A 16,995-nucleotide genomic window follows, 5' to 3' on the forward strand; every position below is an offset into this window, starting at 1 on the left:
AATTTCTCAGTAGAACCAACTGATTTTTGTGTGTGTGTGTGTGTGTGTGTGTGTGTGTGTGTGTGTGTGTGTGTGTAAAGTACAATCTAAGTTCTGCACCATTTCAGTGCAGTAATGTGTTCATTGTATTGTAGAAGTTCTATCATATGTTTATTAGCTTATAAATAAAAAAAACTTTTTTTAAAATTTAAATTCAGTGCATTAATGTGATCTTAGTAAATGAGTGTTGTAAAATGATCTTTTCATTTAGGATTCATTTAAAGAAAATGACGATCATTCCATTTGGGACCTGTGGAAGGTACATTAGCTTATTTGTTTTAGTTGTAAATATTTGTCATGTATTATTGTTTTTCTGACATGTTCTACATCCTGGAGGACCTCCTCACTACAGATCAATTGGAATGAAAGTTAATCTAATCTGATTTAATGTAACAGCATGGTGCTCTCACCATGTAGCGGAGATGCTGAGTCACAGATAGCCACAACAAAAAGACTATCAAACAAGGCTTCCAGGCAAACAGAATTATGCAGTCTTTTTGTTGTGACTATCTGTGACTCTGCTATGTGGTGAGTAGCAACTATTTTTTCATAATATTGTCATTATTCCATCCTGGAGTTTCCATTGTTTGATGGTGCTATTAGTAAGACAAGGTCTGTTTACGGTAGGTGTTCTAAAATATCTCTCTTGTGCATAAGCTATTGGATTAATTGTGTAATAACTATCAGATAATACATTGAGTATTATTTCACAAGACTGTTTTTCTCTGGTAGTGTGTGCATTACAGTAAGTTGATACTGGGGAAATTAAGGTATTTCCATGCTACTGAATTTAGGTTGTCTCTGAATGGCTCTTCGGCTGATATGTCTGAACTTGTTGGGTGACAGAAGCACCTTACTGTTCCTCAGTCTCAGTAGCGTGACACCAACAGTTAATTGGCGGTACAGCAAACATGGCTTCTTACTCAAAAAATTTACATTAACTGATTGACAATATTCCATGTATGCCTTGAATTAACTCCAAATTTACCCAAGCAGTGACAGAATCCTCAGAGAACAGCACATTTAGAGGTGACCAAAAAGAGTATACATCATGGTGAGACCATGAACCTAAGTATTTATTGGATGACTTCAAAAAGTTATGAAGTGGAGAGACCACCACAAAACTCAATAATTCTTGTAGGGAGTACGGAAAGAAAAGTAGGGAAAAAGCTCAAAAGATTTAGATCTTATCAACATGTATACTCTGTGAGTGACTGTACGGTGCACCACAGAGTATACTCCATATCAATATTGTTGATTTTTTTAAAATTTTATTTCCTCTTCCATTAACTTGTTGAACGTGGGAAAAATGACTGCCTATGTGCCTCTGTACATGGCAAAATCTCTCTTATCTTATTTTAATGATCACTATGCAAGATATACTCTGGTGGGTGCAAATGTTCACAAAGTCATCTACAAATACAGGTTCTCTAAATGTACCGAATGTGGTTTTGCAAAAATAACCATCTTTCTTATGAAAATATCCATTTAGGTACACCAGTGATTTCTGTTAAATCTAAGTCTGCCATTCATCTACCCTTATTCTGATTTTATAGGACTGTTCCATTTCATATCACTTCTTAGTATTACCCTTAAAAACTTGCACAATGCAATGGGTGCACGAAGTCCATCACTAATCTTGGCCGGCCGCGGTGGTCTAGCGGTTCTAGGCACGCAGTCCGGAACCGCGCGACTGCTACGGTCGCAGGTTCGAATCCTGCCTCGGGCATGGATGTGTGTGATGCCCTTAGGTTAGTTAGGTTTAAGTAGTTCTAAGTTCTAGGGGACTGATGACCTCAGATGTTAAGTCCCATAGTGCTCAGAGCCAACTAATCTTGTAATCAGATATTAGCAAGTTCTCTCTTTTCATTATAAGTATTATTTTACATTTATCCATATTGAAAGTGGGATGCCATTTATTACACCAAGTGGAAATTTTGTCCAACTCTTTCTGCACCTCCTTACCATTCCTTAATGATAGTGCTTTCATGTACACAATGACATAGTCATTGAACCGTTTTGTAGCCCAATATATGGGTCTCAGGTCTGCCCCCAGATCATATATTGTAACTTCCATAATATGTCTTGGCATCATCAAGTGGCATCATGTGGTGGCTGCTGATTACTGCTAGTAAGTAGCAACTGCCAATGTCCACATTGCCATGGTCTTCTTATGGATGTCTCCTTCGAAAGCTACATGTTATAAGCTTTCCCCCATAATTCTAACTAAACTGACTGGGTTCCTAAGGATTTGTTATCAGACTTTTAAGGCAGAGACTTACATCAGACCATGACCGATAATGGAAAGTAAACTGCAGAGATCTGTGTGAGTTGTGTCTGTAATTATCTACCATAATATTAACCAAAACTGATGGTTGGTTTCTTAGAGGTGATGTTCTTTCACATGGAAACATGCCTAACTTCACTCTAAAAAGCCACAGACTGTTTTAAGTTCTTATTTCAGTTAGCTACATCCCTCAATGTCCTATTAAATACTTTCCACTTTAATGTTGCATGTTCCTGTTTCGCAGCTCTTTCAATAGATGTACGCCCGACCGACTCCACCTCGCTACTGCCGACATGTGCACGCTACTGACTTGCATTGCCGGCATGATACAACAACGTTCTGTCCACCAGAAAAGGTGTAAAATGACAAAGTTCTAGAGGCTAAGGTTCACCAACTAGTGCTTGCTGGTAAGTCGCTCGTTGGCACTGAAATCTATCACAGTATCCTTGCATCCACATCCTTAAGTGTTTTGCAAAATGCAAATTTTGATAAAAAAAATAGAAACCCCATGAAACTTTCAAATGCTTCATCTAGATCAAAGAACAACACTAAACAACAAAACAATCTACCAATGCCTGTGGCTTTTCTACATTTTTCAATAAGACAACACTCCAACTCAATCACACCCTAAAGGGGTAAAGGAATTTACAAATTTGACTTCGAATGATTTAGATTACTTATATTCTTATGTGAACACAAGTATCAAAATGGTTTCATAAAGAAGAAAGAATCAAGCAATTTTGAAGCACAGATATCACAAAAACTGTACACATGGCTAATGTATAAAATAGTGTAACATTCTGTAAAACTCAGAAAATGTCTAGCAGCATGTAAAGAAAATAAAGAAAATGTGTGTTTGTGTATTTATTTTCAATTACATATGTTCATCATTTGAAAGTATAAATTGTGCTAAGAATTTTCTGTACAGACACACACACTTGCAGTACGTCAAGTTTAAATAGGAAAAGTTTTGTAAAGTATTGTTCCTCATCAGATCTAAAGTTTGTGTGTTGCCACCTCCAGTCCTCTCAATTTTCTTCATATATTACTTCCTATACCCCTGGCTGCATCTGCTGTTTAGGTGGGCAAAAGCCTGCTCTGAAGCTGTTATTGCATCTGTTGTGAGCCCTGCCACAACCTTGGAAATTTTCCCATTGGTAACTGTACCTGTCTTGTTGCTGTCCATTATGCCACTCTTTGTTCTGTCTATTGTTGCCGCACCACTGCTATGCTGATCATTCACCTCTGTATTCATGATTTGGGTATCTCCGGTCCTCGTTATTTTTGTTACAATTGTGATTTTCCCATTGCACTGTTCCTTTCTGTAGAATTTACTCTACAAAAGTATCTATGTTGTTATTGTTAGAGCAACTGTATTTACTAATGTTTATAGCTCCATCTTGACCTCAGCACTATCTGCTTCATTGTTCTCACTATCTTTGGTTGTTCTTTCTTTTATGATTTTTACCTCTTTATTTCTATTAAGAAGCTTCGACTTTTCTTCTCATTGTCTGTCACTTCATTTCACTTATTTTTGCATCTGTCAATCTATTCTCCATATCCTATCCCAGTTTGAGGTTCTAAGATCAGCTCCTGCATGATTTCTTTCATCTCATTCTTCAAGTTGTTTATTTCTTTCAAGCCTGAGGTCAAATTACCCATTGGTTGCGTAGTGTTTTCCTCCATCATTCTCGTTAGTGTCACTAAGAGTGTCTTCACATTTTTCAGCTACAGTACCCTATGTATTGGTGTGGGTATCTGTTCTGTATTATTGTTTTCCACTCCTACTGTGTCGCACATTACACAAGACTCAGTTTTCCAGGTTCCTGACTTTTTCACAATTCCTAAATTTGCAATCTCTTTTTCCGTGAGTACAATTATTTCTATTCCCAGTTTTTATAACTTCAAATTCCTTTCATTACCTGTCTCAATATTTTTCTTTATGACTTCTGCTACTGTAACATCATTACACTGTTTCTCACGTCCCGAGATAGTGCATTTGTTTTTCACAACACAAGTGCAAAATACACCTCAACTTTAGTTCAGCAATGCTTACAACAGCAATGCCATATGCAACAAACTATGCCAGTAAAGCTTTTGGGACACACACACATTTTTCTGCTTGAGGACACAGATCACTGCACTGACATCGACTATGTATTGTCATGTACCACTGTAATCCATCTTTTTTCTAAACGATGATGATGTTTGCTGTTTCATTTACATGATGCTTCTCCCTCACATATCAGAAACCACTGTTGCATGTGGACATGGTATGTTCTCTACTGTTGCCTTTCATAGTTCAGTACACTTACTTTTCATAGTTATTGAACCCAAAGACTGCTTCATGGCAGAATACGCATGTGGAAGCTCTCCCTGAGCAATATTAAATGAAAATACTGTGGATCCTAAGGATTTTGGCTATCGGATTTTTTAAGGCAGAGACCTAAGAACAGATAATGGAAACTAAATTGCAACCTATCTGTGTATGTCATGTCTTTAAATATCTACCATAATATTAATTATAAATGATGGCTAGGTTCTTCTGGAATAAAAGATGACATTCTTTCATGCAGATTATTAAACTTCCAACAACAGAATCATGCTGAACACCTTTTCACTCATTCATGTTGAGGAAGCTGACAAATCCAAAAAATTGTTCACTCAGAAAAGTCGCAAATTGCTTTATGTTCTTATTTAAGTTAACTATGTCCCTCCATACCTTATTACACACTTCCCATTTTAATTTCACATATTCCTTTTCCTGGTTCTTTCAATAGATATTCACAAGACCAACTCCACGTGGATACTGCTAATATGTGTTCACTACTGATTAGCATTGTAAAAACAACATGATAATGTCCTGTATAAATGGCAGAATCATTCATAAAGATTGAAATCCTTTATTTTACAGATCAGTTTCGGTCACTGTGTGACCATCTTCAGTGCAAACTATTTGAACCTTGTAGGCCCACTGTATGTTGGATTGGCAACTGCAAAAAAAGAATATATACAGGGACTGGAAAAAAAAATAAGGAAACACCACAAGAAATGAATGCTCAAATAAATACAGATGCCAACCAATCCTGCAGTTTGTAGTGTTGTATTTGACTAGGAAAGGCACCTGTGCAATGCCCTTAATATGTTGCCAGTGACAGTCATGGTCAGAACAATGTTTCTCTCTCTCTCTCTCTCTCTCTCTCTCTCTCTCTCTCTCTCTCTCTCTCCCACATTCATATCAGTATCCTCACAGATCCCTGACCTAAGTAATTCTCAGGTGCATAACAATACCTTGTACAGAGCACACCTGAAAAAAACTGAGTTGCGCATGCACCGTTTTCAGAGGAGGCCTCCATAAGACATTACCAGCAGTAACCAACGACCTGACAGTGTCAAGCAGTTATCTCAAAGAAATTACATGAGATTTACAAAATGTGATCTGCTGATGGACTGAGAGCCATTTAATGAAAAAAATACACTGATTTATGTATACAAAAAACATTACATGTCATACTCTGCTGTCTTTGGGGGCACACCTGATATTGCTTTCAATTCTGCACAATATTTGGTGTCCACTATTGTGTAGTATTTCTCAAGCCAATCACTATTTGTCAAGATAATCCATATGATCACATCTTCATTAGTAGGTGACACTGTGGTACAGTACCAAACACCTTTCGAAAAATGCCGAAGATGGTATCTGGTTGTTGACCTGCCATTTATTGTCTGCAAGATGTCATGTATGAATAAAACAAGCTGCCTCCCACATGAATGGTTTTTCCTGAATCCAAGCAGATTCTTTGAGAACAGCTTGTTTTCCTGCAGAGACATCAGAATGTTTGAACTAAAAATATGCTCTAGAATCCTGCAACCACCGGAAATCAGAGATATTGGTCCATAAATCAGTACATCTGATCTTTTACCCTTTTTGTATACAGAAGTGACATGCATTCATTTCTACTTACAAGAGACTATTTGCTCTGGAAATTCTCACTAAATATGAGTTAAGAAGCAAGCTAATTCCATGTACAATGTAACTGCCTTATTTGTTTTAGGTAGTCTTAGTTTCGATACCTGATGTACTAATATCAGTATCTCTCTTTTGTCACTCTAAGCAGTGATCAAACATTGGTAATCTCCTGTTGTGTGAATATACATGGTCTGGACAAAAATAATGAAACACAGCAAGACAAAAGTGACATGCATTTATTTCTAGATACAAGGGATTGTTTGCTCTGCAAGCTCTGAATAAATAAGAGTTAAGAAATGAGCTAATTGCATGTACAATCTAACTGCTTTATTTGTTTTAAGTAGTCTTAGCTGTTTTTCAATACCTGGTGTACTAATATCAGTATCTCTTTTTTGTCAGTCTGTGCAATAGTCAAAACATTGGTAGTATGCTGTTGCTTGAATATACAGGGGCTGGAGAAAAATAAGGAAACAACACAAGAAATGAATGCTGAAATAAATACAGATGCTAACCAATCCTGCAGTTTGCAGTGTTGTATTTGACTACAAAAGGCACCTGTGCAATGCCCATAATATGCTGCAAGTGACAGTCATGGTCAGAACAATGTTTTGTATCGTTATAAGTGCATTATGTTGGAGCTAAGTAATGCATATGTGATGAATTGTTGGTGCTCATATGGTGAGTGCTTCTGTAACAGAGGTAGTCAAAGTGTTTGGCGTTTCAAGAGGCACGGTGTCGAGGATTTATACTCCAAACAGGAAAAGCAGAAAAACATCATCCACTAATGCACAACTTAGATGAAAGTGTATGCTGTGTGGTCATAATAAACAGACATTGAAGAGGAGTGTGATGAAATATATGAGGGAAACAATGAGTCCAGTGTATTTTACTCCCTTCAAGTAAGATAAATGTATTCTTTGCCATGTTAAAGACTATCTCCAAGAGCCAGGTGTATCACATTCCACAAAATTGTGGTATGTCTTACAGGGGGCACAGTTGAGCAAAGGCGCTAGGAACATCAGTGCCACACTTGACTAAAACAACCAAATCAGCTGTGATCAAACACTGCCTTGAATATAACCATGAAATGAAATAATTAAGGAATCTATCAAAATAAAGATGTAAGAAAATCTACTAAACAGGGACAGAGGCTTCAATTTAAAAACACTTGGGGTCTGGCATTTAAATTTATTTATTTTTGTTTTTAAATCTCGCCGGCCATCACATCCACAACAGATGAAAAACACTGACAAAATTTATTTCATAGAATATCAGTGCAAACTCTGAAAAATAAAAGAGCATCAAAGGGCATAGTGGATGTCAGGAATTGAACTCATCTATAAATAACAGTACAAAACAAAACAATATTTCACAGTCTGGTTGGGGTCCAAACAACACGTATCTAGAACAGCAAAACTTGTAGCACCTGAAGAAGATGGCTGGATCAGTCATCAAGATATTGTGCGTAAAATGAAAACAACTCGGTAGAACACCTGAAAGCAAACCATTAATGTATTGGTCCAAGAAATCTTGAGAGATCACATTTTCTTCATCAGTTTCCTTTTAGTCTCTTTTGTAGTGTTAATCTAGTAATCTCACTCAGTATTTGCAACATCCTCCAAATGGTACCATTAGATTAGGGTGGGTCTTCGCTTGCTTTTACTACTTAACTGGAAATGTCCTTATGCACATTCAAGTAGGAAGGCTCGGACATTTAGACTTTTTACTTCTTGTGATGCTACTGCTCACAACTAATTGAGAGCCTCTAAAGATCTTGCAAATAAGATCTCTACACATCTAATAAAGCAGGCATTATTTCAAGCCAAGAAAAGTAATGTTAAGTTCTTAGACCTACTCAGTACCTTTGTCCTAAACACAGAACCCAGCAAAAAAAAAATAAAAAAAATCTGCAGGTTTCATATAAACTTGCCTGAGTTCCTAGTACATAACAACACAGCAACACAGAAACTAATTTTAGCTTTTTTAATGTAGACTTGTATACAGGAAAACTTCTGTTAAAATTCTCAAAAGCATCAAGTCAGCTGTAATTACAAAGGCAGACTGTAGCATCATAACATCATCACCCAATATCCCAAGAGAGTACCAGACTGTAAACAGCTGGAACACGCAATTTTTTTATGGATCCAGGACATCACAAATAGTTTGACGTCATCAGCACAAGCTGTGTTTTGACCTAACAGAAGTTTCTGGGACTGGGCACTGCTGCTAACCATGCATATATAAAGAGGATCTGAAAACTGTTGTTGCTCAATCTATTTGTGGGACCTATTCTTGAGATGTCAAGTAACAATTTTCAATGTGCATACAGTCCTGCAATATCATACCAGAGCAGAAATTTCAAGAAGTGTGTAAGTGAATTAATGAATAGTCTAACCAAATTCTAAGAACATTTAACCACACTCAAAACTCAGTCCCAACATTGTTAGAACAGAAATGTGCTGTTTTCATCTATCAAATTATTTGGCAGCTCATCAGATGAGGCCAAGTTTTGTGCCAGTTGGAGCAATTAGATTCCAAAGTACATCAAAGTCAGATAAACAACTAACAACAACCAGTCATTATTTAACATTTATTTATATGTATTTGCCTAAAAATAAGTTTTCTGCTACCAGTCAAGATTTTCCTTTATTTATATTTTTGTTGACACATTTTGGTAAATGATTCCCATTTTCAGGTATATTTTCCATGTGGTTTTCCATTTATTCATGATTTTTCAGTGTGTGGTGTGCTGCACAGTTGCACTGCGTTTAAGTTTTATTGTGGTCCACTTGTGAAGAAGCTCACACATTTTAAATATCACACACAGTTTTCTGTGCACAGTACACACTGAAACGTTTGTTATTTTCAGTGTGTACTGTGCAAAGAAAATTGTGTGTGTTGTTTAATGTGTGTGAGCTTCTGTGCAAGTGAACTACAGGAATACTTCAATACAACAGAAAAATGCAGTACCTCACACTTTGAAGACATGATGAATATATGGCCTAGCAGGCCGAAAACACACTTGAAAGTGGGAATCATTTCCTTAGACACATCACGCAAAATGCAAAAAAAAGAAAATCATTACTAGTAGCAGAAAAGTTATTTATAAATAAACCCATTGTTATATGGTCATAGTCTTTCAAAAACCATTTCTAATGGATCAAAACAGCCTGTGATAAATAGTGACTGAAATTATGGTGGTTCTTTGATACAGTAAATCATGAAAAAATCATTAAGAAAATAGCATATATAATCTAATTAACTTTTCATACTTATATAACACTTATATAACACTGCTGTTGCAAGTTAAGCTCATCATAAAGCTTGGAATAATATCTTGTACTTAGAATAGCTTCCCTTGCTCTTGTTCTCTTTGCTACAGAATGCTATGCACTAGTACAGCTGTGAAGTGTTCATAACAGCCACAGTGAAGTGCAACAAAATGCTACAAGGAGCGCAATCACTGGGATTATTCAGTGTCGCATCAGGTGGCTTTGGAAACAAACATTCACAGCCCTGACAGGCCCATTGATACCAACCGACTGTCATGTCATCCTCTACCAATGGCGTCATTGGATTCAGTATAGAGGGGTGTGCGGTCAGGACACTGCTCTCCCGGCCGTTATCAGTTTTTGTGATCTGGAGCCACTACTGCTTGGACAAGTAGCTCTTCAATTGGCCTCACTAGACTGCGTGCACCCTGTTCCACTCCTCTCACCGAAGAAAAATCCACACTAGTACCAGGAATCAAACATGGATCTTTCATATGGCACTCAACCGTGCTGAGCATTCAACTACAGAGGTGGATATCAAGTGGCTTCCGGTGCAGTAAAATTCTGATGTTGAATGAGTTTCAGGGCATGCACAACAAATTTATCCATCCTTGGGTAGAACTTCAAGTCCCACAACCAAAGTAGCTGAAGCCAGTAGGACTAGTAAATGAGGAAGTTGTATGATTGTTACAAGATGGTTTTCAGCACAAGGAGGACTGAGACAAAAGCTCAGTATTGGTCCTCACAATTAGTGACTGAGGAAATTGTGAACCCATGTGGGCCTCTGCTGCACTGTCTATGAATGGTAAATGTGCATCAAGCACAAATATGGCCTCCAAGAGAAGCATCTGTAGGACTAGAGCTGTGCAGACAAGGAACTATTTTGTGGAGAACTACCTAAAAAGAAAAATCTTCAATGGTCTTCAAACATTCTATGCAGATCGTGATCCTGCATTTCTCTGGATCAAATCCTGTAACAGCTCCTAATAATTGAAGGCAGTGGTTGTTGTCTTAGGTCTGACAGTATGTAATTTTGTGATTTAGCACCACTGTCAGATGACACTTGCACATGTAATGAGTACAATGACGATGACAACAATGATTATGATGATGATGAAACTGTCATGTCCTGATGCTGCCTTTACCACTTTTATATCAGAGTGCTCTTGACATGTTCTTTCTACCACTACATCCCATGAAGAGCTCAGTTGAAAACTGCTATCCCAGTTGACAAGATCATCATTCACCCGTACCTCCACTACCTCTTTGATGATCAAGTACCAAAACCCATTCAATTGGCTTACGCTTGTGTCCATATCACCTTCATTGAGGCTGTACTTTGCCACTCCAGATTTGTCCATTTGGCTGAAGTGAATGCGTCTCACATGTTCTAAGCTGTGCTGTGAAACATGCCATTGTGTTTAGCAGATATACTGCTTGCCATATTCGCAAGTGATGCTGTAGACTCGAGGTGTCCATGGTCTTAGCTTGTCTTTCATTGAGCCAAGTATATTTTTTATTTTAGCCAAAGAGCAGAAAATGATTTTAATGTTGTTCTCTAGTATCCTGGCAATATTGGCCATGGAAAACCTAGCATATGGAAGGAACACCAGATGCCTTATGTCTTCATCCAGATTGTATTCTTTCCTATTCTTCTTGCTCAGCTGGAAAGCGCATCTCATCTGTGTCTCCGAGTAGTCATTCTTGCCGAAGGTTTCCCTTAGATGCTGTAACTTGCCAAACACTTCCCTTAGATGCCACAACTCAGTGGGTAGATTCTCCATGTCACAAGTTTCTCATGCTCTATGCATCATGGTGGTGAGCACAAATTTGTGTTCTGCTGGATGGTGGTGGCTGTTGGCATTTGGATACAGGTCCATGTGTGTCTTTTTTCTAGTCACAGAATGTCCTAGCACACCATAAGTTTTCTTGCTTATCAGAATGTCAGGCAAAGGCAGGCATCTGTTTTCTTCTGTCTCCCTCATGAAATTTATATTGTGTATGCTGTTGAGGTTGTCAACAAACTTGTGCAGGGTTTCTCTGCCATGCAATCACACCATGAATGTTTTGTCCGTGTATCAAAGGAATGCCTTTGGTTTCAGACACATGGCTTTGAGAGCCATTTCCTCAAAGTGTTCGTGTAGAGGTTTGCAATGCCTGGTGGAACAGGGGATCCCATAGGGACTCTGTCTCACTGCTGGTAGAACTTTCCACCACATTGGAAGTAAGTGTTAGTGAGCTCACAGTGCAGAACAGTTCCACACTTTCCAGAATGAAATATCACTCTGCTGATGAGTGTGCACTGATATGAAACTTCCTAGCAGATCAAAACTGTGTACTGAATCGAGACTCAAATTTGGGATCTTAGCCTTTCAAGAGCAAGTGCTCTACCATGTGAGCAACCCAAGCATGACTCACGACATGTTGTCATAGCTGTACTTCCGCCAGCACCTCATCTCCTACCTTGCGAACTTCACAGAAGCTCTCCTGCAAAAGTTGGACTAGCACATCTGGAAGAAAGGACAGTGCCCTTGCCCATGAAAGGCAAAGATCTCGAGTTCAAGCCACAGAGTGGCACACAGTTTTCATCTGCCAGGAAGTTTCAGTTCCACAGTGTCTTCCTCAACATGGCCCCCTCGTAACATCAGGGAATCCTCTAGCAGTACCTGTGTGAAGAGAGACATGATGCTGAAACTGACCAGGAGGTCACCATTGTCCAGATGTACCCCTGAAGCACCTTTACAAACTAAATTGAATATTTTGATAGGGTGTGTGCAATGAGTCACAAGAGGCTTTAGTAATTGTGGCAGGTGTTTAGCTATTCCATAGGCTGGTAAATGCAGTGTGTCCACTTATGGACACAATGGAACTCCCTTCTTGTGCATCTTTGGTAGGCCTTACAGCTGTGGTGGTAGCACTGCTTGGGGTACAGCCTTTTGACCGTATCCTTGTCCGCTCCAGAGTTGTTCAGGGGTAAGATGGTCTTCCTAGTCACAGCTGGTGCAGGATCCTTTCCTACTGACTTGTAAGCAAGGTCTTGTAATAGCATCTTCATCTCCTGCCCATAGTCAACTGAACATAGCAGCACTGTCGCATTTCCTTTGTCAGCTCCTCTTCATCTTCTCAGAGGTTGTGTATTGCCCTGAGTTATGCCAAGGAGATGTTAGTTTTTGGAATTTTTGTTTTGTCAGGGACCCTTAGGTCTCCCCTATCACTTCTTCAATGATCTCAGAGGGAAGAGCCTGAATGGTTTGCTCGACATTGCTGAGGATCTCCTGTTTAGGTAAAGTGCTTGAAACCGGTGAAAAATTTAATCCTTTTGATAGCAAGGACATGGTCACCTTTTCCAGTTCTTTTCCAGCAAACTGATGATGGTCCTCAAATCCTTGGTGTCAATATTCTGCATGTGTGCCCCTGGAAGTCAATGGAACTTCTTGTGTTGTTTCAAGGTAGCTTTGAACTTGCAGAGTTCATTGGATGCAAAGGTCTTACTATCTACCTACCCCCACATGCAGGGCAGGAGACTGGATGCCAGTCACAAGTGGTATGGGATTAAAGTACGTCCAATTTCACCAACATATGGGATAGGTAAACACCTGGCACAGTTACTAAAATCTCTCCTGTGTCACTGCACACATCATGTCAAAAACTCAACTGAGGGTGTGAAAGTGCTTCAGGGGATACGTCTGGACAAGAGTGACCTGCTGGTAAGTTTCCACATCACATCTCTCTTCACATGGGTACCACTAGAGGATTCCTTGACATTACTAGGGAGCCACTTTGACAAAGACACTGTGGAGTTCCACCACACACCCACCACCACCTACTTCCAGTTAGACACAGTGACTATGGTCTCACCCTTGTGCCAGGCATTGCAAACCTGTATATGGAACACTTCAAGAAAATGGCTCCCAAAACCATGTGTCTGAAACCAAAGGCATTGTACTGACACGTGGATGACACATTCGTGATGCGGCCACATGGTGAAGAAAACCTGCAGGCATTTCTTGATCATCTCAACAGCATACATGACAGTATGGAGCTCACAATTAACGTAGAAGAAATATCCTAATAAGGAAGAAAGCTGATGGCATGCTGGGACATTCTGTTCATAGAAATAAGACACACATGGACCTGTACCTAAATGCCAGTAGCTGCCACCATCCAGCACATTGCAAATCTGTGCTCACCGTCCTGGTGCACAGAGAATGAAAGATATGTGACAAGGAGAGTCTACCCATCAAGTTGCAGCATCTGAGTGAAACCTTTCACAAGAATGGCTACTTGGAGAACAGACATGATACACCCTCCAGCTGAGCAAGAAGAATAAGATGATCCAGAAGAAGACATTGAGCGGCTGGTGTTCCTTCTGTATGCTGGGCTGCCCACAGCCAAGATTTCCAAGATACTGGAGAAGAACAGCATTAAAACCATTTTCTAATCTTTGGCCAAAATAAAAATGTGAAATAGCTTGACTCAATGTTAGACAACTAGGACCATGGGCACTTGGAGTCTACAGCATGAGTTGTGAATATGGCAACGAATATATTGGCCAGACACAACGGTGTATTTCACAGTGCCACTCAGAACATGTGGAAGCATTCACCTCGCCCAAACTGATTAATCTGTAGTGGCAGAGCACAGCCTCAAGGAAGGTCATATATTTGAACAGACAGATGTATTGTGCTGATTGAACAGGTTCTGGGACTTGATTATCAAAGAAGCAGTGGAGATACGGGTCCATAATGACCTTGTCAACTGGGATGGTGGTTTACAGCTGAGCTCTGCATGTGATGTAGTGCTAGCAAGCATGTGATTGGCTCAGGTATTACAGATGAGGCAGAGGAGCCTATGGTCCAGGGTCTACAAAGACGCAAACTGATCATGAATCTGACACTTTGCCTGAAGAGGATGAGTTGGAAACTTGTTGAAACATTCCTACAAAATGAAGCTTTGACCTGGCTATAACCCACGAAGACTTCACCATTGAAATTTTTTTGTAAAGACCTTCTTTCCCATATTTAATGAAAACATCAAAGGTGGAGCCATCAGTGACGTAGAACACTCAGTACTGAAAGAACATTTATTACTGACACCAGCGAGCAACAAGAACAGAACTGACTTCTGGGACAGATTAACACAGCTATTTACACAAACATAAAATATTGCAGAATGCTGGTTTTTATATAAACATTGAGTATTCCACAATATACAAACATAAGATATTTCAAGAACATTCCAATAATTTTGGCTTTGACATGGCAATAGGCAGCACTGCAACCAGTGATGCTAACCACTATGCCTCATTTTGTGCAGCAAAGCTCATAGCAATATGATACATTAGTTGTTCACAGGCACTAAGATTAGTAATATAATTAATCACCTTATTGAGTGATGCTCTACAAAATCCTTCATTTGCTGTTACTGTTACTGATCTCATAGCATGCCCTGTTGCAAAAACTATAAGTGATCGTTTCTTAATTTTTCCACCTAATTTAATATTTTCAAATTCTTGTGAAAGTATATCATTAACAACCAAAACCATCTCCATGAACTGTGATGCAGATTTCTTCTCACTTTCACCACCAACTGTATCAATGATGGATGAGAAGCTTTCATATGCACTTTGACAGCATATCAACTGTTTCCCTGGAACCACAAATGACCAATAATGAGGAAAATGCAAGAAAAAAAGAAAGATTGACAAATCAAAATTTTGCAGACAAGATTGTGCAATGCACACATGTCATAAGAATGGAATCTAATTATTCTCTATAACACCAACTGGTTAAATCAGTAAAGCTCCAAATCTGTAAGAAACACATTGACACATTATCTTCCAAATATTGTGGCCAAGATAGACACGAAGCCCACACCTACTACAATAGTACAAGTTTATATGCCAACTAGCTCTGCAGATGATGAAGAAATTGATGAAATGTATGATGAGATAAAAGAAATTATTCAGGTAGTGAAGGGAGACGAAAATTTAATAGTCATGGGTGACTGGAATTCAAGAGTACGAAAAGGAAGAGAAGGAAACGTAGTAGGTGAATATGGATTGGGGGAAAGAAATGAAAGAGGAAGCTGTCTGGTAGAATTTTGCACAGAGCATAACTTAATCATAGCTAACACTTGGTTCAAGAATCAAAAAAGAAGGTTGTACACATGGAAGAATCCTGGAGATACTAGAAGGTATCAGATAGATTATATAATGGTAAAACAGAGATTTAGGAACCAGGCATTAAATTGTAAGACATTTCCAGGGGCAGATGTGGACTCTGACCACAATCTATTGGTTATGAACTGTAGATTAAAACTGAAGAAACTGCAAAAAGGTGGGAATTTAAGGAGATGGGATCTGGATAAACTGAAAGAACCAGAGGTTGTACAGAGTTTCAGGGAGAGAATAAGGGAACAATTGTCATGAATGGAGGAATGAAATACAGTAGAAGAAGAATAGGTAGCTCTGAGGGATGAAGTAGTGAAGGCAGCAGAGGATCAAGTAGGTAAAAAGACAAGGGCCAGTAGAAATCCTTGAGTAACATAAGAAATATTGAATTTAATTGATGAAAGGAGGAAATATAAAAATACAGTAAATGAAGCAGGCAAAAAGGAATACAAACATCTCAAAAATGAGATCGACAGGAAGTGCAAAATGGCTAAGCAGGGATGGCTAGAGGACAAATGTAAGGATGTAGAGTCTTATCTCACTAGGGCTAAGATAGATACTGCCTACAGGAAAATTGAAGAGACCTTTGGAGAAAAGAGAACCACTTGTATGAATATCAAGAGCTCAGATGGAAACCCAGTTCTAAGCAAAGAAGGGAAAGCAGAAAGATGGAAGGAGTATATAGAGGGTCTATACAAGGGCGATGTACTTGAGGACAATATTCTGGAACTGGAAGAGGTTGTAGGTGAAGATGAAATGGGAGATACGACACTGTGTGAACAGTTTGACAGAGCACTGAAAGACCTGAGTTGAAACCAGACCCCGGACATAGACAACATTCCATTAGAACTACTGACGGCCTTAGGAGAACCAGTCCTGACAGAACTCTACCATCTGGTGAGCAAGATGTATGAGACAGTCGAAATACCCTCAGACTTCAAGAAGAATATATTAATTCCAATCCCAAAGAAAACAGGTGTTGACAGATGTGAAAATTACCGAACTATCTGTTTAATAAGTCACATTCTTTACAGATGAATGGAAAAACTGGTAGAAGCCGACCTCGGAAAAGATCAGTTTGGATTCCGTAGAAATATTGGAACATGTGAGACAATATTGACTCTACGACTTATCTTAGAAGAAACATTAAGGAAAGGAAAACCTTAGACTTAGAGATAGCTTTTGACGATGTTGACTGGAATACGCTCTTTCAAATTCTAAAGGTAGCAGGGGTAAAATACAGGGAGTGAAAGGT

At 38.9% G+C, this 16,995-nt stretch overlaps 1 protein-coding gene across 5 annotated transcripts in view; it reads right to left on the bottom strand.

The window, feature by feature from the left end:
• LOC124799239 (UPF0415 protein C7orf25 homolog) overlaps positions 1-16,995 on the bottom strand; it is a 180,452-nt gene that overhangs the window by 36,600 nt on the left and 126,857 nt on the right. For all 5 annotated transcript variants that reach the window (XM_047262784.1, XM_047262779.1, XM_047262782.1 and 2 more), the window contains one exon: positions 14,952-15,217. In XM_047262784.1, the coding sequence (XP_047118740.1) occupies positions 14,952-15,217 (266 nt within the window). The remainder of the gene's footprint in view (positions 1-14,951; positions 15,218-16,995) is intronic.

This window comes from Schistocerca piceifrons, chromosome 5, assembly GCF_021461385.2.
Source record: "Schistocerca piceifrons isolate TAMUIC-IGC-003096 chromosome 5, iqSchPice1.1, whole genome shotgun sequence".
Classification (NCBI taxonomy): Eukaryota; Metazoa; Arthropoda; class Insecta; order Orthoptera; family Acrididae; genus Schistocerca; species Schistocerca piceifrons.